We start from the raw sequence: 24,080 nt of genomic DNA on the forward strand, positions 1-24,080 counted from the left end.
CTCCTACATTGTTGGTGGGAATGCAAGTTGGTACAGCCACTCTGGAAAACAGTGTGGAGGTCCCTTAAAAAGTTAAAAATTGAGCTACCCTATGATCCAGCCATTGCACTACTGGGTATTTACCCCAAAGATACAGACGTAGTGAAGAGAAGGGCCATATGCACCCCAATGTTCATAGCAGCAATGTCCACAATAGCTAAATTGTGGAAGGAGCCGAGATGCCCTTCAACAGATGACTGGATTAAGAAGTTGTGGTCCATATATACAATGGAATATTACTCAGCTATCAGAAAGAACGAGTTCTCAACATTTGCTACAACATGGACAGCACTGGAGGAGATAATGCTTAGTGAAATAAGTCAAGCAGAGAAAGACAACTATCATATGATTTCTCTCATCTATGGAACATAAGAACTAGGATGATCGGTAGGGGAAGAAAGGGATAAAGAAAGGGGGGTAATCAGAAGGGGGAATGAAACATGAGAGACTATGGACTATGAGAAACAAACTGAGGGCTTCAGAGGGGAGGCGGGTGGAGGAATGGGATAGACCGGTGATGGGTAGTAAGGAGGGCACGTATTGCATGGTGCACTGGGTGTTATACACAACTAATGAACCATCGAGCCTTACATCGGAAACCGGGGATGTACTGTATGGTGACTAACATAATATAATAAAAAATCATTTAAAAAAAAAAAAATAACAACAGCATTTTTCATAGAACTAGAACAAACAGTCCTAAAATTTGTTATAGAACCATAAATGACCACAGATACCCAAAGCAATCTTGAAAAAGAAAAACAAAGCTGGAGGTATCACAATTCCGATTTCAAGTTATACTACAAAACTGTAGTAATCGAAATAGTATGGTACTGGCACAAGAACAGACGCAGATCAGTGGAACAGAGTAGAAATCCCAGAAATAGACCCAAAATTATATGGTCAATTAATCTTCAACAAACAAGGCAAGAATATGCAGTGGGAAAAAGTCTCTTCAACAAATGGTGATGGGAAAACTAGACAGCTATATGCAAAAGAATGAAACTAACCAGACCACTTTTTTATACCATACACAAAAATAAACTCAAAATGGCTTAAGGATCTAAATGTGAGGCCTCAAACCATAAAATTCCTAGAAAAGAGCACAGGTAATAATTTTTCTGACATAGGCTGTAACAACAGCTTTCTAGATAGGTCTCCGAAGGCAAGGGGCAAAAAAGCAAAAATGAACTACTGGGACTACATCAAAATGAAAGCTTCCACATAGGAAAGGAAACAACCAACAAAACTAAAAGACAACCTATTGAATGGGAGAAGATATTTGCAATGACATATCTGATAAAGGGTTGGTATCCGAAATACATAAAGATACATAAAGAACTTATACAAGTCAACACCCAAAACACAAATAATCCAATTAAAAAATAAGCAGAAGACACAGACAGACCTTTCTCAAAAGAAGACATACAGATGGCCAACAGACACATGAAAAGATGCTCAACATCACTCATCAAGGAAATGCAAATCAAAAGTACAACGAAGGGTAGCTGGCTAGCTCAGTCAGAAGGGCTTGTGACTCTTGATCTTGGGGTTGTGAGTTTGAGCCCCATGCTGGGTGTAGAGATTTCTTAACTAACTAACTAACTACAATGAGATAACCACCTCATACCAATCAGATTGGCTAAAATCAACACACAAGAAACAACAAGTGTTGGTGAGGACATGGATAAACAGGAACCCTCATGCACTGTTGGTGGGAATGCAAACTGGTGCAGCCACTGTGAAAAACAGTATGGAGGGTCCTCAAAAAATTAAAAATAGAATTACCGTATGATCTAGTAATCACACTACTGGGTATTTATCCAAAGAACACTAATTTGAAGGGATATATGCACCCCTATGTTTACTGCAGCATTATTTATAATAGGCAAATTATGGAAGCAGTCCAAGTGTCCATCAATAGAAGAATGGATAAAGAACATGTGGTAAATATATACAATGGAATATGATTCAGCCCTAAAAAATGAAATGCTTGCCAACAACATGGATAGATCTAGAGAGTATAATGCTAAGTGAAATAAGCCAGTCAGAGAAAGACAAATACCCTATGATTTCACTCATATATGGAATTTAAGAAATAAATGAACAAAGGGGTTAAAAAAAAAAGACAAACCAAAAAAATCCTTAACTATAGAGAATGGATGGTCACTAGAAGGGAGGTGCTGGTGGGGGAATATGTAAAGGGAATTAAGAGTATACTTATCTTGACGAACACTGAGTAATATATGGAATTGCTGAATGACTCTTGTACACTTGACACTAATATAACACTGTATGTTAACTACACTGGAATTAAAATTAAAAAATAAAAATTCTCTCCATTATATCACAATGTGAAAAAAATTATATTACTTAATACTACCATCAATCTCATTAAAAAGTCTTTAGGTAGTGAGAAGTGATTAAGCTCACAATGGTGATTACGAGTTTCCTTAACTCTAATTTTTGCTTTTGAAATCTTAAATTTTATCACTGACAACAAATATAGTCACAGTTGTTTTCTTAGGCTCATTTGAGAAGATGTCTGCCAAATACCCATGTGAGAATACCCAAAATTTGTCAGTCACTCTCTCAAGTAAGTAAACGAGAGAAAAGTTCAGCTCCCAAGTCAATCTCACAAGACCATGTTTCTTGAGACAAACCTTAACATTTGAGTATGCAGATGTGCTTTCCACATACTTCCCATTTCATCAAATGTTAAACAGATGTGTGTACTCGCTCAATGGTAGAGATCTAATATCTTTACTGCTTCACCACTGACCTTCTTAAATGACATTCACATAAAATTACTGCTATGAATAATACAATGACAACTGCAAATCCGGTGCCACTGCCTTGATTTCTGTCAAGGTATCATCAGCATTACCCACCATTACCTTTGTGTCATTGGTGCATAAATGACATATTATCAGAAATAGTTTTGAACTCACAGTTCTGCTAAAAAAGTGTTAGGCAACTCTGGAAGTCCACACACCACTGTTTGATAACTGCTGTTTAGGTTATAGTTTCAAACCTGAATATATATCAGAACCTCCTGGATTATTGGTTAAAAGTACTCTGAGCTTGACACGTGTCCAAAGGCAAGGGAAACAAAGGCAAAAATGAACTATTTGGACTTCATCAGGGTAAAAAGCTTTTGCACAGCAAAGGAAACAGTCAACAAAACCGAAAGACGACTGACAGAATGGGAGAAAATATTTGCAAATGACATATCAGATAAAGGGCTAGTACCCAAAATCTATAAAGAACTTAAACTCAACACCCAAAGAACAAATAATCCAATCAAGAAATGGGCAGAAGACACAAACAGACATTTCTCCAAAGAAGACACACAAATGGCCAACAGACACAGGAAAAAATGCTCAGCATCACTTGGCATCAGGGAAATACAAATCAAAACCACAATGAGATACCACCTCACACCAGTCATAATGGCTAAAATTAACAAGTCAGGAAATGATGAGGATGAGGGGAGAAAGGGAACCCTCTTACACTGTTGGTGGGAATGCAAGCTGGTACAGCCACTCTGGAAAACAGTATGGAGGTTCCTCAAAACGTTGAAAATAGAGCTACCCTATGACCTAGCAATTGCACTACTGGGTATTTACCCCAAAGATGAAAACGTAGTGATCTGAAAGGGCATTTGCACCCCAATGTTTATAACAGCAATGTCCACAATAGCCAAACTATGGAAAGAGCCCAGATGTCCATCGACAGATGAATGGATAAAGAAGATGTGGTATATATACAATGGAATATTACGTAACCATTAAAAAATGAAATCTTGGGAGCTTGGGTGGCACAGCAGTTAAGTGTCTGCCTTCGGCTCAGGGCGTGATCCCGGCATTATGGGAGCGAGCCCCACATCAGGCTCCTCCGCTATGAGCCTGCTTCTTCCTCTCCCACTCCCCCTGCTTGTGTTCCCTCTCTTGCTGGCTGTCTCTATCTCTGTTGAATAAATAAATAAAATCTTAAAAAAAAAATGAAATCTTGCCATTTGCAACAACGTGGATGGAACTAGAGGGTATAATGCTAAGCAAAATCAGTCAATCAGAGAAAGACAATTATCATATAATCTCACTGATATGTGGAATTTAAGAAACAAAATAGAAGATCACAGGGGAAGAGAGGAAAAAATGAAACAAGATGAAACCAGAGAGGGAGACAAACCATAAGATACTCTTAATCATAGGAAACAAACTGAGGGTTGCTGGAGGGGAGTGGCATGGAGGGATGGGGTAACTGGGTGATGGACATTAAGGAGGGCATGTGATGTAATGAGCACTGGGTGTTATATAAGACTGATGAATCACTGACCTCCACCTCTGAAAACAATAATACATTATATGTTAATTTAAAAAAATGTATGAATGCATATTATCAATAACTTATTGATTATTTAATAAGTTGACCCATGCTCTGATGTATTGGCCCATTTATTCTTTTACTAAGTACCAAATGTTTTACATTGTATTTGGGCCTGCACAAACTGAGCATTCATTAAATGACTGTTCATTCATTTCAAATATTCAATTAAACTTAATTAAAATTACAGAAGTATAATTTTGGGCTACATTTAGATATACTCGTAACATGTATTTTAAGAAGATATTCCTGAGTCCTATGCTAGATATATTAAAGTGGCATCTCTAAAAGTAAGACCTGCAGAGTTCAAGGTAAAGCACTTTTAACCAGTAACTCATGGGGTTCTGATACACAGGTTTGAAACCATTAAATAGCAGTTATCAAAGAATGGTCTGGGGACCCTGTGGGGTCCCTGAAACCTTGCAGGAAGTTCGTGAGGTCAAAACTATTGCTACAATTAATTTAGAGGGAAAAAAAAGCGAAGAGAAAAAAACTACTCTTAATTTTGTGGTCCAAAGACAAATATTTTATAGACCATATGAAAATGGAATCATCCCATGTTACTCTTTTATTTGACCTCTTCATATAATGTATTAAACATCTTTCCAAATCAACAAATCAATAACCTGGTATTAAAGTGTATTGACATTCCATATTTATTTACCTAATTTTCCCTGTTGCTGAATAGGGGTGTTTTCTCCAGTTTTTCGTTTTTTAAATAATCTCTAATATAAACACATATTTGTGTACCTAAAATTTCTTTAGATGAACAGCTAGGGCGCCTGGGTGGCTCAGTCAGCTAAGTCACTGATTCTTGATTTTGGCTCAAGTAAAGATCTCGGGGTTGTGGGATCGAGCCCCACATCGGGCTCAGTGCTCAGCGTGGAGTCTGCTTGTCCTCTCTCTCTGTTCCTCCGCCACTTGTGTGTGAGCGTGCACTCTCTCTCTCAAATAAATAAATAAATAAATAAAATCTTAAAAAAAAAGGATAAATAGGTAGAAATGGAATTGCTGATTTAAGGGTATAAATGTTTACTTAGCTCAATACCTGGCAATGTTAATTATCTGTCAAGAAATCTTGGAAAAATATTTAAATAACCTTATTCCAACTGCTCTCTATAAAGGTTTTATCAATTAACACTTCAATCAGTAAGATTCCTTACACTCTAACCATCAATAAGTATTACCATTATTTAATCTTTACTAATTTTTGCTGGCTGAATTTGTATTTCTTTGGCTATTACTATTTTTAAAGATTTTATTTATTTATTTGAGAGAGAGAAAAGAGCATGAGCAGGGGGTAGGGGCAGAGGGAGAGGGAGAAGCAGACTCCACACTGAGCAGGGAGCCTGATGTGGGGCTCTATCCCAGGACCCTAAGATCATGACCTGAGCCAAAGACAGATGCTTAACTGACTCAGCCCAGCACCCCTTTCTTTGGCTATTATTAAATCTTGCACAAAGAGAACTAGTTTCTCTGGGCATAAAAATAATTTATTACAAATGGTCTTAAGAAGACCTTATTCAGGGGCGCCTGGGTGGCTCAGTCGTTAAGCGTCTGCCTTCGGCTCAGGTCATGATCCCAGGGAACTAGGATCAAGCCCTGCATCGGGCTCCTTGATCAGCGGGAAACCTGCTTCTCCCTCTCCCACTCTCCCTGCTTGTGTTCTCTCTCTCGTTGTGTCTCTGTCAAATAGAATCTTAAAAAAAAAAAAAAAAAAAGACCTTATTCAGGTTGATACAGAAAAAGGAAGCAACTAACATTAGGTACTCAAATACTTCCTGGTCTTCACCTAATTATAAAGTAATCACCAGTGTTTTGTTTTTTGTTTGTGTGTGTTCTCCAATAAGCTAAAAAACAAAACAAACAAAAAAACCCAGAACAGTCTTGGATTATTTTAGACAACTATTACATCTTTCTTTTTAAAAAAGATTTTTAGTAAGCCTAATAGACTTATGAAAAATCAGGCATTTTTGCATGCCCAAGTATTTGTAGAATGAATAAATTATCAGGGAGCATCTATTACAGGCCAGGTACTGTGCACAAGGAAAAGCCTCTGCCCTCATGGAACACGTATGTTAATGTAAGAGACAGGCAATAAGTAAACAACTATAGTTTCTAATAAAGATACCACCAATTTAGACTGAATAAATCTAAACAGCTTAAAAGTATATATAAATTATAGATAGCAAGAAACGCTTTATAAAAAACTCAGCGGTATCAGGAGGCAAAGAACTTTTTTTGAACATCCACCATACAGCTGCTCTTTTGGCTCCATCAGTAGGCAGGCAGCAGTCTGGAGGGGGCACAGGTTGACTTAGTTTAAATTCTGTTTACTGCAAATTTGCACTATTAAGTCACAGAGAATTTAGGTCTTTTTTTAAATAGGGTATAAAAAGGTCACAAAACACGATCTATTTATATCTAAGTTGACAAAGATGGCTTTCTCCATTTTGTGACAACGTGAACTCGCTTCAGTCATGTCTGTGGCTGGTAGAGTGTCGACTGGCTCAGGAGGCTCCATTTCAAACCCTTACGTGAAGTAGGAGCTTGCTACCTTTCCCAGACTACTCTGCGCTCAGGCTCCACGTGGTGCTTAGCTTCTCTCAAGCAAACAATTCCTGGAAAACGGCAAGGCTGGGAGAGATACTAGGTGGAGACTGTGTGTCTGTTTCTAGAGTGAGTCCAGTTAGAGGCATTGGATTGTGCTGCAGCAGCGCGGCTGACATTTCAGTGCCTGGGCCGTTAGCTTCCGTCGCAGCTAAGGGACAGAGGCAGGGCATTCCTTTTACTGCCACAGGTTAAGTCAAAGACAACGCGGTCCTACAGCCACTCGTGGCAGCGGATCCTGACTGCCCAGCTTCTTGGTGGTGGCAGAGTGAGCCAGTGCTGCCACACGACCGGCATTCCTGGAGACTCCGTCTGCTCCACTGGCCCTTCCAAGATTTTCGTAAGCACCTGCCTTTTTTTTTTTTTTTTTAATTCTAGTAGAGTCAACCCAGTGTTATATTAGTTTCAGCTGTACAATATAGTGATTCAACAATTTACGAGCACCTGCTTTTACTGTATTAAGTCTTTGTTAGAACTGTACACAATGAGTTCTTGTAATGAACTCTTAATGATGGTGTTTATTATTTTTTTAAAGATTATTTATTTATTTATTTGACAGAGATAGACAGCCAGCGAGAGAGGGAACACAAGCAGGGGGAGTGGGAGAGGAAGAAGCAGGCTCCCAGCGGAGGAGCCCGATGTGGGACTCGATCCCAGAACACCGGGATCACGCCCCGAACCGAAGGCAGCCGCCTAACGACTGCGCTACCCAGGTGTCCCAATGATGGTGTTTAAAATGTCTAAAAAAATCTTTTGGTTTTGCTATGGGACTAATGAAGTCAAGATTAAATAATAAGTAAATAAATTTATTCCTTAAATAAAATAATGAGTTATATAAGAGGTATTTTTTTGGTGAAAAGTAGAAGTGTGGATAAGAATATCTGCAAAAATCATGGAAATGATCTTTAGGAATCTAAATTTTGGAGTTACCTCAATGTCCCTCAGTGAGGGACTGGTAGAGAGTACAAAAATTGTAAACAAATATTATAAATAGGAGAGGGATTAAAAGATTTTCTTACTTGATTGCGGCAAACACATTATCTCCATTTTGAACAATTATGCAGTTTTTCTTTGCTTCGTTTGTACCAACATATACAGGAAGTTCATCAGGAGAATCCCTGTTTAAGTAAAAGATATTAAAAATTTAGCTGCCCATAATTTATCAGGCAAGTAGAATTTTAGGCCTATAGACAAGAATTTATGTTTGTAGGTTTTTAAGAAATTGGGACAAATTTGCCAGGTTTAAGTGCTAAGTTTCTTAGGACTATCACAACACATTTCACTTATATAATAGATACTCAAATTAAAATTCTTAGACCTAGTTACTTTTATACCTAAATACAAAGGAAGGGGGAATAAGTCCCGTCAAAAGGAGGGAAAATTATATGCGATCCTCTCTGTTTTACAGTCTGGGGGGGAAAAAAGGTGGAGAAACAAGAAGAAACAGGACACATAGGACTGTAAAACCTGAGAGGTGAAAGGATGCAATTCATATATATATATATGTACAACCAAATCCTTTTATTTTACAATCAAGGAAACAGAGATAAAGTGACTCAGCCAAGGTCCTAGTAAGTTAATGGCAAAACCAAAAGCAGAATTCATGTAACTCAATCCTCAGCCCTGTGTGCATTCCATGGTACCACAATACTTCTCACAAGGCATGTTTCTTCTACTTCCTCTATTATCCTACGGTTAATCTTTAAACAACAGCATTTCTACTAGTAGAAGTGCACAAGGTGTTTTTATCCCTCAAGCTACTTCGATTTCTTAATATTCCAAGCATCTTGCATGTATCCACTTAATCCTCTTAAATATTCCTATCAGGTATGTACAATTATTATCCTCATTTTCATGAGAGGAAACTGAGGCATAGAAAGTCACAATCACTAAAGGTGACTGGCACACAGTCACTCAGATAATAGAACCAGTCTGACCCCAAAGCACATTCTTAATTCTATGGCCCCTGGAAACACATGGCTAATTTAAGACATGGTAACTCTCTAAATTATTTTTCTTTGGCTAAAAGAGCCCTCCTGAACCCAAAAGGTAATGAAAAGTTTATAACCACAAAGGAAAAACCAGTGACGTTCAACCTCAAGAGTCCACTCATCCTAGGGTGGGTTAGAAGGGCAAGATCAAGACCATCAATGCCTAGGGATCCACCAATAAGAGGAAAATATGGCCTTCATTGTTGGTGAGTCCAGTGAATGCCTACTTATACTTATAGCTGCATTCTAGAGAAGAAAAGATCCTTTACCTGAAATACCCCATGTGGAACTGAGTTTTATTATCTCCAATAATAATCGTCTGGAACTCAGGAGGATCATAGTAAAATCTCCAGTGAAGGTTAAAATTCAGGCTTGCTGATTTTTTCTTCATTTTATGTTTTCCGGCAAGGATATCATAAGGACCCACTAATCGAAGGCCAAGGCTTGTGGAAAGTGAATCTGTAAATTAAGTAAGTTTATTTAGACAATAACTTTCTGAAGGCAGATAGAAAATAATGTTTTTTATTTGTAAACTATTTCTAAGCAATTTTCTTAAAAAAAAAAAAAAAGCTTCCAAAGTAAAAGAGCTTCAGTTACATTTGAAGACATTAGTTATAAATACTCGATGAAAAATCAGAGCAATGAAAATGTGGCACCTACATTTAAGATTTTCTCTTAAATTTACTGCATTTCTTACATACTGCGATTTCTTATTTTGGCCAAAGCAAGACTGTTCAGTATTCTTATGGGCATATTAAAGCTTTGAACACTTACCTTGTCTCATTACTAGTTGTTGTTAGCCTCAAATATTTGTAGCACACCCATATTAAGGGAGAGACAAGACAGACGTAAGTGAATGTGCGTTAAGGAGGGTAAACAGTTTATTTAATAAAAAATGTATTTAGCGAAAATATTTTCTTGCCCTTCCCTCTATCTCAGCTAACTATCACTCTCAATTCCCTTGCCTCTGGCCTAATCCTAGATGATTCCATCTTCTTTCTCCCTCCACAGATCACAGGGAGATTGCTAAATAAAACCAGAGTCACGGAATGTAAACTTCAACTGTATGTGTTCAAAATATGCTTTTATAACATCAGATGGGTCCTTGTTCCTTCTTTAAGAGAATAAGCACTCCAGGGAGGACCTGGATATGTAAGGAGATGGGAATGAAGAGAGGAAGAAAATTCTTCTAAGAGAAACAACATGAATAAAGGCCTAGAAACAGTTTATTTAGAGGGAGGAAAAATAGTTCCGCTTAGCCGGAACAGCATATACTAATTTTTAAAGCAACAAAAAAACTAAAGTCATCTATCTCATTAGCCCATAGAGATAACAAGGTTAATAGTCTGGTATATAATAACAATGTATTCCTCCCTGTATGTATATAAATATAGAGATATTTTAAAGGAAATCATACTGTTTTGCAATGTTTTCTTTTGTTTTCCAGTCTGTCTTCACTTAAATTTTCTGAATATTTTTCCCTGCTATTAAATATTTTTTCATAATTTTTAATAGCTGCATGATATTCCATTGATAGACATTTACTGCTTCTAATTTTTTTCTCTTCTGAACAATGCTTCAGTGAACATCTTTACTAATACACGGGTTTTTTGTTTGTTTTTGTTTTAAATAGGCTCCACACACAGTGTGGGGCCAATGCGGGGCCTGAATTCACAACCCTGAGATCAAGACCTGAGCCAAAATCAAGAGTTGGATGCTTAACCAACTGAGCCACCCAGGCGCCCCTTTGCTAATACATGTTTGTGCAGTCATGAATATTTTTAGACAAGTTGCTGCACAGTTTAAGTGTTTTGCTATACGCCAAAATTCATTGTTATCTACTAATCCACATTTCCATCAGTAGTATATGGGAGTACTTCTCTCCCACCTGTGAAAACATGTGAAAAGTAACTTTGTCACAACCATTATCAGTTCTTTGTCCATCCTTTCGGACAGTATAAGCACACAGAAAGTAGACGGGAGTATGTGCATCCTTGACTTTTTAAAAAATACAAATGGTAGCATACTCTATACGCATTTTCTTTCTCACTTGAAATATTTCAGGTGCAACACTTTATCATTATCTAACATCTACCTTGTTCTTTTAAAATTATGAATATCCATTGATAGATGTATTAGTGATGGGCTTTAGGCCATTTCCCATTTTTGTTTCAATAAATATCACTGAACATAATTTTTAGTTCACCTAATCCCTAAGTTCCTAGAAGTAGAACTGCTAAGTCATACTAAAACTCCTGCCACATAGCAAAGCACTGGTTTTCTTTCAAACCCTCATCAAAGCACATTGTGAAATTATTTACCTTTGCCAGTATAACAGGTGATAGTCACATATTATTATAGGATTATTTTATACTTCTCTTAGAAACATCTTTGAAAAAGTTCCTTTTCTGTGAACTGTTTAGATCCTTGATCCAGTTTCCTACTGTCTTTTCCATTGGTAGAAGCAGGAGAATGATTCTGGAGCAACTCACCAGCTGGCTTTTCAGGATCAAGCTCTTCACAGAACTTCCAGAAGTGATAGAAATCTTCAGGCAGAGAAAGCTTATAATGATTTTCTACTTCTTTTCGAAGGTCACTGGAGACATCAGCTTCACAGGATTTACTCTTCTTCACATCAACTGTTTTTTCACACTGAAAATCAGCATACAAAACTTTGTTTCTCCAAAAGTAACAATACTGCCCATTTTTGTTCACCCAACTCTGAGAAACATGTTTTCCTTAAAACTCTACAAATGGTATTTCTGAATAAAATCTGGGGATTCTTCTGGGCAAAGATAAAAGGAAAACAGTATAATACATAGCGGTCAAGAAGGATGCACACAACACATCTTTAAATATATTTCTCCAAGATAATGGAAACAAAATTTAAAAAAAAAGTATAAAAGAAAAGGTGAAGAGCAGGAAGAATAAGGAATAGGAAGGTTTTGCCTTCTTTGGATAAATAGGTCATCATACTTTTTGTTAAAATGGATTCAGTGATCACACCAGAAGCCGACTGTCAGAAATAACTGGATAAAAAGGGATTTACCAGCTAAAACAATTATTTCAGAAAAGGGCCTTTCATGTCAGCACTAGGTTATAAAACTCAATCTCTAATATCTCTGCAAAATGTTCATTGTGAAGTACGATAGGTTTTATAATGCCTATTTGATAAATTTCTCTTAAGATAAAATGTTGATGGGTGCCTGGGTGGCTCAGTCAGTTAAGCATCTGCCTTTGGCTTGGGTCATGATCCTGCCCCAGGTTCAAGTCCTCCGTTGGGCTCCTGCTCAGCTGGCGGAGGGGGGGGGTCTGCTTCTCCCTATCCCTCTCCTCCTTCTCCAAGAAAGAAAGGAAGAAAGGAAGGAAGGAAGAAATCTTAAAAAAAAAAAAAAGATAAAATTCTATGTTAGAGGTTACATATCTTTAGCAATCAGTTTTTTTCTTTCTAGGAAACTAGATCTTTTTTTTTTTTTTGGATTAAGTTCCTTCCTTTTTATTCTTCCTTTCCACCTGTATCAGTGCTTCTCAACCAGGAGTGATTTTGCCTCCCAGGGGACACATGTAGTAATGTTAGAACTTTTTAGCTCTCACAAATTTAGGAGGGTGCTGACATTTAGTGGAGTAGAGGTCAGTGATGCTAAGCATTCTGCAATGCACGGGATTAGCTTCCTCAACAAGCACTTAATCAGCCTCAAAATGTCCAAGGTGTGAGGCTGAAAAATTCTAGATGTTTCTCATATTTATATTCTTCCATTCTCCCAGGAGGTTCAAGGTTATTGATGTTACTTTACGTATTAAAGTCAACACAATATATTTATGAATTAGATGACATACAAGAATGTTCTTGATAACGCTGTTTCTAAGAGCAGAAAAGAGAACAAATGAAAATGCCTACTGACAGGAGGATACAAAGTTACAGGATTTCAAATAATGGAATATTCCACTTAGCGAAAAGGAAAATAAAGCCACACGCAACAATATAGATCAGTCTTAATAATATAATGTCGAATGAAGGAAAAAAGTCCTTGAAGTTCATACGCAGCATGATAGCCTTCTTAAATTCAAAAACAACAAACAAATACTGTTTGTGATAAAGTTATAAAACGAAGGCAAGGGAAAACATAAGGACAAGGATGGTAGCTACATAAATGGGGCGACAGGAAGTTGGGCAGAAAAGATAGGCGAGGAACACATGTAGAGCTATTGTCAGGGTTTCAGTTCCGGGGTAGGACAATGGAGTCACAGGTGTTTTTTATATTATTAAATAAGGTAAAAGAGGACCATGCATTGACCAATAACAGTTTATTATGCCAAGGATTGTGTGTCTGAGGTCATAAAAAAATTATATGCTGTTGAAATATGGATCCAAAAACGGATGCTGATAATACATAACAGTAAAAATGATAATAAATAATACTAAATAATAGTTATTACACACTTACCATCTGCCAGGTCACTGTTCTAAGCACTTTCTGTGAATTAACTCATAACTCATAACTCCCTTGTGAGCTAGATTTCTATTAACCACATTTTACAGATGAGAAAACTGAAGTAAGTTCCCTTAGGTCCCTAACTAGAAAGTGAAGGAGCAGTTAAATCCAGGTGGGTTGGCTCCACAGCACAGATTCATTCACTTTACACTGCTTTCTCCAATTACTTACAGAACAGTAGGAACATACCAAGTGATGACCTAACCTCCCTTATGTTTTTATAGAGGTCTTTTGTTAGGCTTTCAAAGACTGGCTCAAACTTAAGATGTTAGAAGGAAAAGCCTTAATCTACCTTACTGAAAGGCAGTTTTTCCTAATGGTTAGGCTGTCTGGGTTGACTCTTGACCCTTCTGCTTTCCAGCTGTCACCTTGGGGAAGTTACTTAACCTGTACCTTATTTTCTCATCTACAAAAAGGACACGTAGTACCTATATCACAGGGTTGTTAGGAGGAGTAAATTGTAAAAATACACAGAATAGTTGCAGTACATAATATTTAAATGCTATTGTCTCTACAGACTCATTTTCATCTTTGGTATTTTATTTCTAATAGTATCATTCAGTCAAAGCAGTTTATTGCATCTTCAATGGGAAATAGATTTTTTTTCAGCTTTGTCTTACCTCACACGTTACTTCAGCCTCCTCAAAGCCCAATTAACTAGAATTTAGGGCAGCTGTCCCCTTCATAGGCTACGCTAATCCTTTACTCTTTACCTAGAAAGCATAACCCAATATAAGTAATACCCAGAACACTAACCTCAACCAGTTAATTAAGCTCTCTACACTGTCCTGCTCTATCTGGTTTATAATACAGACGGAGTAATTCTGAAAACCGTCCTTACCACAATGCCAATTCTTTCCTGCCTGACTCTCCTCATCGCTACAGCAGTATAGAGCTTCTGAAATCGTACAGAAGTATGAGAACGTGCACATCCTTATGCCCTCCTCCCCCTCATTAGTGCCTTTCCCATCTCCGAGTCCAGCCAGGTCCAGCTCCGCTGTACCCAAACATCCTCTACACTTATTTCTATTTCTTATCTCTTATTTCTCTTTTGTGCCTTCAAGAGCCATGTCCAATTTGAATTGCCCTAAAAGATTTCCTTAGCAACCCCTTGGGACTTAGATCCTCCTTCAATGTTTCCACAACACTTTTTACACAACAGCGTTACAATGCCAAACAAAAAAATTTACAGTAAAATACATATTCACGGCGCCCAGCTTCCGCAGGCTGGGGGCCGTACGTGGGGCAGTGGCAGCATGATGCATCTTGAAACCGCGGCGCCCGGCACAGTTCCTGGCGTATAATCGGTTTCCAATCAATTTGTTGCTGGTTGAACGAATGAACCATTGGTTATCCTAATCGGCTTCCCCAGGAACCGCACCGGGAAGAGGGCAGAAGATGCAAAGGCGCTAGTTCTTTGCTCCAAACCCCAGCAGAACGGGAAATAGCGGTGCTGGCGCAGACCGCCGTTCCCGGGCACGCAGCAGCCACTCAATGATTACTGGATACATGCAATGTGCTGCCCCTTGGTGCCTTATCACCCAAAGAGCCTTGCGGATCCCACACATCCTCTGTAGCAGTACCTGCTGCCCCTCCCCGCCGGGCCTGCGCTTGCCACCACCGCCAGCAATCATTCTGCAGCTACAGTGCCAGCGGAATCCCGCGTCCCGCCGTTGCTTCCGAGCGCCGCCGACTGCTTCCGGTTCAAGAGACACGAATCTGAATCTCTGCGCGGCCGCGCCAGTATAGGGGAAAAGCTTCGCCTGTGCCCCGCCCTCCAAGATCCGAGGAGGGGACCGGCCGAAGCTCCGCCCACTCGCGCGCAAGGCTTTGAGGGCGCTGCAGCCGGCACGCAGTTTCGCTCCCTCCGGCGTCGGCTACCTTCGCGCTGCCTAACGCCGGGGATGCTCCTGAGACTCCAGAGTCCCGAATTTGGATTCGTTAGGGTGGTCCGGCCTTCCTCCTCAGGTGTTTACTAGTGGCAAGGCTGGATGTCTGGCAGTGCCCTCACCCAAATCCTCGTTTTTCCTTGATTTGTATATATTTAAAAGATTAAACGTTGTCTTCCCCTTTTCCGTCTCTCTCCTTCCTCCACTATACTGTTATTGCCTGACACGAATTCATCCTTAATTATCTCTCAGAAGGAAACCAGTTTCTCTCATTGTTTCTTTGTAAATCTTGCTACAATTTGGATTGTGTTTTCTACACCAGAACCATCAACAACAGCACTCTGAGGAGAGCTTGTTAAAAATCTCAAGCCCTATCCAGACTTACTGTTTCAGAATCTGCATTTTAGCAAGATCTCCCATTGATTCCTCTGCACATAAAAGTTCCAGAGGCACTGCATTCAGATGGTCTCCTGGGGTCTCCTGCACTGCCATCCTGGAAAGTCCTCTGCTTCATTCCTGAGAAAATCTCTATTTCCTGAATCTGTATCTTCCATTTTCTTGATTTTATACCATCATTTTGTGGAACATATGCTCCAAGAGTTTTTTGAGGAATGTTGCTGGCAGGTGTCTTTTTTTTTGTTTTTTTCTCCTTTCATTAGAACTTGCATGTCTGCAACTGTCTTTATTCTGAGTATAGAATTCTCCGTTGAAAATAAGTTTTAATCAGAATATTATAGGGTTGGCTTTACAGTGTTTTAGCTTCCAGTTTAGCTTCCAGCTTTACGGTGTTTTAGCTGCCACTGAGAAATCCTACCTCATGATTCCTGTTCTTAATAGGTGACTGACATTTTCTCCTTCCTTCCTTCCTTCCTTCCTTCCTTCCTTCCTTCCTTCCTTCCTTCCTTTTGTTTTTTAAACAACAGAAATTTATTATCTTACAATTCTGGAGCCCAGAGTACAAAATTCGTCTCACTGGGCTGAAGTCAAGGAATAGGGAGACGTTTACCTACTTCATTCTTGGGTGACTAATTTCTTTATGCGTATAAGCGCTTTCTGTTTTGTTTTGTCTCAAGAAGTTTTAGGTTTTTCTCTTTATTCCCAGTATTCTCAGACATAATCTTGTATCTTGGTTATGGGTTTTTTCTTATTTTTATTGAGCTGGTGGTATTTGGTTGGCTTTTTTTTTTTTTTTTTTTCATATTGAAACACATGTCTTTCAGTTCTGGAAGTTTTTCTGGTATTATTTATTTAATAATTTTCTTTCTTCTATGTTATGTTCTTAAGTTCTGGAGTTTTTGCTGGTAATATTTAGTTGGTAATTTCCTTTCTTTCCCCTCCCTCACTGTATCTCTTCTTTTCTGGAAATTTGTTATTCAGATGTTTGATCTTGAATGATGTTTTTTATTTGTCTGTTCTGTTTTCTATCTCTTTGGTCTTCTGTTCCACTTTTCTGGATAATTTTCTCAATTTAATTACACAAATATTATATCAAATTATTATTTTTTTTATTATATAGGCATGCCTTGGAGATACTTTGGGTTTAGTTCCAGACCATGGCAATAAAGCAAATGTGGCAGCAAAGTGAGTCAAACGAATTTTTTGGTTTTCCAGTGCATATAAAGTTATGTTTACACTATAATGTAGTCTGTTAACTGAAATAGCATTATGTCAAAAAACTTACATCCCTTAATTTAATGATAATTTATTACTAACAAATGCTATTTATCATCTGAACTTTGAGTGGAATCTTTTTGCTGGTGGAGGGTCTTTCCTTGATGTTGATAGCTACTGACTGATCAGGGTGGTAGTTACTGAAGGTTTGGGTATCTGTGGCAATTTCTTAAAATAAGACAATGAAGTTTGCCACATTGTTACGTTGCTGGGTGAACTGGGGAGACCTCTGGGTCCCGAGGCCTCCTCCCAGCCCATGCCCAGGATGTTGCTGGAGGCTCCTGGTCTCATCACAAGAAAAGAATTCAAGGATGGACCAGGCACACTGGTTGAGTGGTACGTGTGAAGAGTATATTAAAGAGAGAATACACTCTCAAGATGTGAGGGTGGGCAAGCCCAAGGCTGCTCCCCCACCCCCTGGGGTTTGGTCTCTATCCTTCATTGACAGTTGTTAACTAGGGGGCGGAATATTTATTATTTGGGGAGGGGATTTTTGGGGGAGCAGGGTTTCATACCTTTCTCCCTTACTTGGTCAGGGTCTCTGACCTTCTTTATCTTGGGCCTGTTTGGTTTGATCTGGCTTCTTGTGGCTTTGTTTGTGGAATGCTGCCAGGATGGGTTGCTATCTTTTCTGATAATGGGCCTTGACTTCCCTTTTGCTGGCCTCCAGGCATCCTGATAAAGCCTAACTGACTGCCTACTCTAACATTCCCCCCCCCCCCAAGGACTCTGGGCCCTTAAAATCTTTTATGGGAACATGGGTGACAGTTCTTCTGTAACTACTTCATGCTGGTATGGGACATTGACCCTGCCTGAGGGCTCCAGAAGTTCTTGCTATCTAAGTTTTAGGAAACCTGGATGGACAGTGGGGAGTAGAAGGAAGCTGTGGATTGTTTCCAGGGGGTGTTGGGAGGTTTCATCTTCATGGGAGGTGGGTTTGGAATCCCTAGCACATCATCATCTGGAGATGAAGTTGTTGGAGTCTGGAAGAGACAAATTAAAAAGTTAAACAAAGGTCCAAAAAGTACAAGTAACAATATAGCCGCTAGTGGACCTAAAAGGGTCAAGAACCAGGTTATAGATGGAAGCACCTCACATACAGCATTCTAAATATCATTAGTGATATCAGCCCCTTTGGTCATTTGATGGAGCCATTTGGCTTGGTCATATAATTTTTGGATGTTTTCTTCTACCTGTCCAGTGCTGTTGATATAAATGCCTCATGTTCTGTTAATGACAGCACATACTCCACCTTGTTCAGCCAGTAAGTAATCCAAAGCCAGCCTGTTGTCCATAACCACATTGGCCAAAGAGTGGTGTGGCGTTGGAGAGATCTGAGAAAGTGGATGTGGTGATAAAAGCTAGTTTATTCAATACTGCTGTCAGATTTCACAGCGTGGTTTCATGATGTGCAAATCTCCCTAAAGGGGCTAGCACCAAGGGTACCTACTATTTCAGCCGATATAAGGCCTCTTGCCGGTCAGGCTCTAGTGTGGGGTTGGGTAGAATTATGTATTGAGACTCCTGGGAGTACCACATACCCCAGGGTGTAACTGCCCTGATGTTCGAGGTTATCAGTGCAAAGAAATCCTGGAGCCATATGGGTTGGGTAAAGTTTGGTTCCTGTAGGGCGCTCCTGGGTGGCTCAGTTGGTTAAGCGTCTGACTTGGGCTCTGGTCGTGATATCAGGGTCCTGGGGTCAGGCTCTGTGCTTGGCGGGGAGCCTGCTTCACTCTCTCCCTTTGCCCCAAGCCCCGCTTGTGCTCTCTCTGTCTCTCTCTCAAAAAAAAAAAAAAAAAAAAAAGATTGGTTTCTGTAGGTTGTGAGAAGGAGATAACTGGGAGGGGCACATACGATTATGGGATAACTCACTGTTTCCGGTTTCTGGAGCTGCTGGGCCCACCTGGAAGTGTGTGCAATTGGGGTGTTGAGGTCCTCCTTTTATTCTTTGGAACTTATGAGCATAGTTGAGGAGGGTAAAAATTAGAGTGATCATTGATGTGCTGTGGTGTCTACCTGGGCCATGATCCAAAACATGCATATAATATTTTTGTGTATCTGGCACAAGCCCAATGGGTGACATCACAATCTTCATTCTTTTTCTTTCTTTTTTAAAGGTTTTATTTATTTTCAGAGGGAGAGAGAGAGCACACAAGCAGGGAAACGGCAGGCAGAGGGAGAAGCGGGCTCCCTGCTGAGCAAGGAGCCTGCTGTGGAACTTGATCTCAGGACCCTGGAATCATGACCTGAGCTGAAGGCAGACACATAACCGACTGAGCCACCCAGGCATCCCTATTTTTATTTTCTAAGCAATTATACCACATTTTGTATTTAGCTCATTGAACTCAGACATTGGAAAATTGTTTGATGGTCCAAGAATTTTGAGTTACTCTGTGAGGAAATGCCATTATTTGGCAGCTGACCCATCTTTTGGATTTGTCTTTGGTGTTACTTGGCAGCATGGACTCAGAACTTAAGTAAAAGTTAATTCTTGAGATGTCTCAAGTGGGAGTGGATTAAGTCCATACATGTCCAATTTGGGCCAACAAGCATACCTTATAGGTGGAGAGGAACTTGGTCCAGTATAGTTTTTTTGGAGGAGAGTTATACTGAGAATGAGTGGGATAAAACAAGGGTAGGAAGGGTCTTTTTAGGATGTAAATGACAGATCCAACAGCTGGAAAGTTTATTCCCCTGGGAGATTATGTTGGAAAGACTTACGAGCGATAGTTTTCCCTCTACCCCTGTGGACCTGCGTAAGTTAGAGCAGTGATGAAAACAAGATTAAAAAAGTGATTTTTAGGACCATGTCTGAGAATTAATAAGAAAATTAATTTAAAGGTCCAAGTAGGCAGTGTTTTGCAAGGAGGAGAAGTAGTATAAGAAAAATCCAGACAATAGCTAACAGTATAAAGCAAATATTCTTAGTAAAATGTTAACCACTTATCTTTTTGAAGATATAACATAGATCTTCCACAGGCTTATAGAATAGGATGAAATGTCTTTAGTCTTGGGTTGTAGGGAGTCTGGACTGGCTTTATTCTAGACAAATTAACCCAGCTAGTTATGCCTTGAAGCTTAATTGCCATTGGGGTGCTAAGAAGAACCTGGTAGAGTCCCATCCCAAGATCTAATAGATCTGAAAGTGAGCCCTCCTTCCAGGTTTTTTTTTTTTTTTTTTAAAGATTTTATTTATTTATTTGACAGAGAGAGACAGCCAGCGAGAGAGGGAACACAAGCAGGGGGAGTGGGAGAGGAAGAAGCAGGCTCCTAGCAGAGGAGCCTGATGTGGGACTCGATCCCAGAACGCCGGGATCACGCCCTGAGCCGAAGGCAGACGCTTAACGACTGCGCTACCCAGGCGCTACCCAGGCGCCCCCCTCCTTCCAGGTTTTCAATAAAATCATGTCCCGGCTCTTTCTTAGGCACAGGTAAAACTTTGTTGCCATAGTCTATGATAGCGTGCTATACCTGTCCTTGATTAATTAAATGTTTTATAAGTTCACAGGTTTCTGAATCAAGCAGCAAGATCTGCTGTTAAGAAAGCTCTCCCATATAGCATTTCAAAAAGGCTGAGTTGGAGGTCTCTTTTTGGGGCCAATCTCATTCTCAAGAGGGCTATGGGCATGAATTTTGTCCAGGATTCCAAGGTTTCCTGGCAAAGTTTGGCCAAGATTTTTTAAAGCATTTTGATTAGCCCAACCTTTCCTAAGGATTGGAGTCTCCAAGCAGCTGTGGAGGTGGTAATGAATTCTCAAGACAGAAGACAGATGTTGAGTAAGCTTTGCAGTAAAGGTTGGGCCATTATCACTCAGCAGAGACTTGGGAAACCCAAAGCTCAGCATAATTTCTTTTAGTAGGGCTTTTACTACCTCTTGAGCTTTTTCTGTCTAGCAGGATAAGCCTCTGTCCAACCAGCGAATGTGTCCACAGAGAACAGGAGGTATTTATAACCCTCAGATGGGGTATTTGTATGAAGTCTATGTGTCAGTCCTCTCCAGGGTGTGTGCCTCACCTTTGGATGGGATGGAGAAGTGGAGGTGGTCTAAGCCTTCTCTCAGAGGTGTTCTTGTAACAAAGATCACAGGCCCTGGTGACTTTCCTTTGTAACCTGTGACAGGCCAATTCCTAAAAAGTCTCTAAGAAATAAGGAGATTAATGGGTCTTTTCCCAGATGAGAGGAGTTGTGTATTCCCTTGATGAGTTTCCACTGAGATGCCTGGGGAAGCATCACCTTTTGGTCTTATGTCCACCATCCCTCAGAATCTAATTGGTATCCTTTGTGCTGAGCCCAGTTTATTTTTCTTTCCGTATACTGGGCCTTTGTCAGAAGATTGGACCATGAGGAAGTAAGGCTGCCTGTATTGGGAGTGCTTCCAGGGCTTCAGTTTGAGCCACATTGTCTGCTCAGTTTTTTCCTGCAATAATATCAGTCTTTCCCTTCTGATGGCCTCTGCATTAGATTACAGCCACTTCTGTAGGCTCCGGTACTGCTTGTAAGAGATCAAGGATCTTTTGGTGATGTTGTATGGGGAAGGTTTTGACAATTAAAAGCCCTTTTCTTTCCAAATGGCAGTATGAGCATGGAGAACAAGAAAGGCATACTTAGAGTCAGTGTAGATGTTAACTCTTTTGTCCTTTCCTATTTCTAAGGCTCTAGTTAATGCTATATGCTCAGTCTTTTGTGCCACTGTATGGGGGACAGACCTGCTTCTGTGACCTGGTGAAGGTCTACAACAGCCTGGCTGGCCCTTTTAATCCTCCGTTTTATAAAACTGCTGCCATTGGTAAGCCATACGTTGTCTGGGTTATCAAAGGTTGGTCTTTTAAATCTGTCTTACTGGAATAGATCTGTTCTGTGGTTTCCACACGGGAGTGAATAAGTTTTCATCTCCTTCATTTGGCAGAGTAGCCAGATTAGGGATTTGGCATAGCTTAAGGATCACCTCTGGAGTAGAGCCTGATATTTAGTAAGGTGCCCTCCTGTTAGCCAATGTGTTCTTTAATCTCTAGGACTCCCTGTACCTGGTGTGGAGTTTGTACTTCCAGCGACTGACCGAGGGTTAACTTGGTGGCTTCCTCCACCAGAAGTACAGCGACAGCGACCGCCCTCAGGCATTCCAGCCATCTGGCTGCCACTGTGTCCAGTTATTTAGAAAAATAGGCCCCTGGCTGTCAGGCTGGTCCTAAATTTTGAGTAAGTACCCCCAGGGCCACCTCTTGCCTTTCAGCCCCAAACAATGGGAAGGGCATTTTCAGGTTAGGAATTCTCAGCACAGGGGCTGTTGTGAGGAGGCTTCCTCCCCCACCCCGCCACTCTTATTTTTTGAAAAGCTCTTGTATGTTCTTGTCCATTTGGTGGAGGGGGTGTCAGTGTTTGGCCTCTTAAAACCTCATACAGGGGCTTAGCTATCAGTCCAAACCCTGTAATCCATATTTGGCAAAAGCCTGGTAACCCTAGAGACATTCTAAGCTGCTTTTTTTGTTTGTGGTGGGCCCACATGCAGTATAACTTCTTTGCACTTCATGGAAAGTGCCCGCCTTCCCAGCATCAGAACGTGCCCCAAATAAGTTATTTCCTGTTTGGAAATTTGGGCCTTTGTTAGGGTAACTTTATACCCTCGTTGTCCCAGGCAGTTTAGAACTCAGATGGTGTTTTTATCTGATTCATCCTTACAGGGGCTACAGATGAGTATATCATCTGCATATTGCAAGGGGTTTGGTGGCTAAGGTGAGCTTTCTGAGTGCTCTGAGAAGAGCATTGCCAAATAGGTGGAGACTGTCCCTAAAGCCTTGTTGCGGGACTGTCCAGGTATACTGCCAAGTTACATTGGTAGACCAGTCTATTTAAAAGCAAACAAATACTGAAATTTTGGATGTAAGGGTATGCAAAAGAAAGCATCTTTAAGATCCTGGACTGTGAACCAAGTGGTGCCTTTAGGTATCTGGATTAAGATAGTGTAGAGTTTAGGCCCAATGGGGTAGAGAGGAATGACTGCCTTGTTTATAGCCTGGAGGTCCTGGACCATCCAGTATTCCCCATTTGGTTTTAAAACTGGTAGGATGGGAGAATTGCAGGGAGACTGGCATGGGACTAGGAGGCCACGTTTTAGGAACTCGTCTGGTAAGGGCTGGAGACCTCACTGGACTTCAGGATTAATGGAATACTGGCATTTGTAGGGTTATTTTAATCCTATAAGGTAATTTTTGCAGATATTGTAAATGTTGTTTTCTTGAAATTCCTTTGTCCCACACCTGGGGATTAACTTGGTCCCAGATTTGGGGAAAAATATCAGGAGGGTCCTCCTTGAGTGGGGGCAGGGAAGGGTGCAAGCTAGCAGGGAAGAGACCCCTTGTTTCTGGGAGGTTGAGAGTAGCTCCAAGGGTATAAGAAATCCCTTATACATGCACCCCAGTGTTTATAGCAGCATTATCAACAATAGCCAAAATATGGAAAGAGCCCAAATGTCCACCCACTGACGAATGGATAAAGAAGAGGTGTGGTGTAGGGGTGCCTGGGTGGCTCAGTCGGTTAAGTGTCTGCCTTCAGCTCAGGTCATGATCCCAGGGCCCTGGGGTTGAGCCCCATGTCAGGCTCCCTGCTCAGTGGGGAGCGTGCTTCTCCCTCTCCCTCTGCCTGTTGCTCCTCCTGCTTTTGCTCTATCTCTGTGTCAAATAATAAAATCTTTAAAAAATTAACATGTTAAGAAGATGTGGTGTATATGTACAATGGAATATTACTCACCATAAAAAAGAATGCTATCTTGCCATTTGCAACGACTTGGATGGAGCTAGAGTATTATGCTAAGTGAAATAAATCAGTCAGAGAAAGACAAATACCATATGATTTCATTCATATGTGGAATTTAAGAAACAAAACAAATGGATGTAGGGGGGAAAAAGAAGAGAGGCAAACCAAGAAACAGATTCTTAACATAGAGAACAAACTGATGGTTACCAGAGGGGAGGTAAGGGGCGATTAGATTGAATAGGTGATAGGG

The 24,080-nt window shown here is 40.2% G+C and overlaps 1 protein-coding gene and 1 long non-coding RNA gene across 2 annotated transcripts in view; one reads left to right on the forward strand and one right to left on the reverse strand.

The window, feature by feature from the left end:
- The window catches only part of LOC113245524 (histone PARylation factor 1), a 28,774-nt gene extending 13,535 nt beyond the window's left edge, over positions 1-15,239 (reverse strand). The window contains exons 1-4 of the mRNA XM_026485647.4: positions 15,103-15,239; positions 11,519-11,678; positions 9,296-9,485; positions 8,055-8,153 (exon numbers count right to left, since the gene is read on the reverse strand). Coding sequence (XP_026341432.1) covers positions 8,055-8,153; positions 9,296-9,485; positions 11,519-11,678; positions 15,103-15,153 — 500 coding nt within the window. The 5' untranslated portion in view covers positions 15,154-15,239. The remainder of the gene's footprint in view (positions 1-8,054; positions 8,154-9,295; positions 9,486-11,518; positions 11,679-15,102) is intronic.
- Positions 15,240-15,333: 94 nt separating this feature from the next.
- Positions 15,334-24,080, forward strand: part of LOC130543352 (uncharacterized) — a 170,478-nt gene continuing 161,731 nt past the window's right edge. The window contains exons 1-2 of the long non-coding RNA XR_008958665.1: positions 15,334-15,487; positions 16,925-16,989. This is a non-coding gene — a long non-coding RNA (uncharacterized LOC130543352). The remainder of the gene's footprint in view (positions 15,488-16,924; positions 16,990-24,080) is intronic.

Source organism: Ursus arctos, unplaced genomic scaffold, assembly GCF_023065955.2.
Source record: "Ursus arctos isolate Adak ecotype North America unplaced genomic scaffold, UrsArc2.0 scaffold_11, whole genome shotgun sequence".
Taxonomy (NCBI): domain Eukaryota; kingdom Metazoa; phylum Chordata; class Mammalia; order Carnivora; family Ursidae; genus Ursus; species Ursus arctos.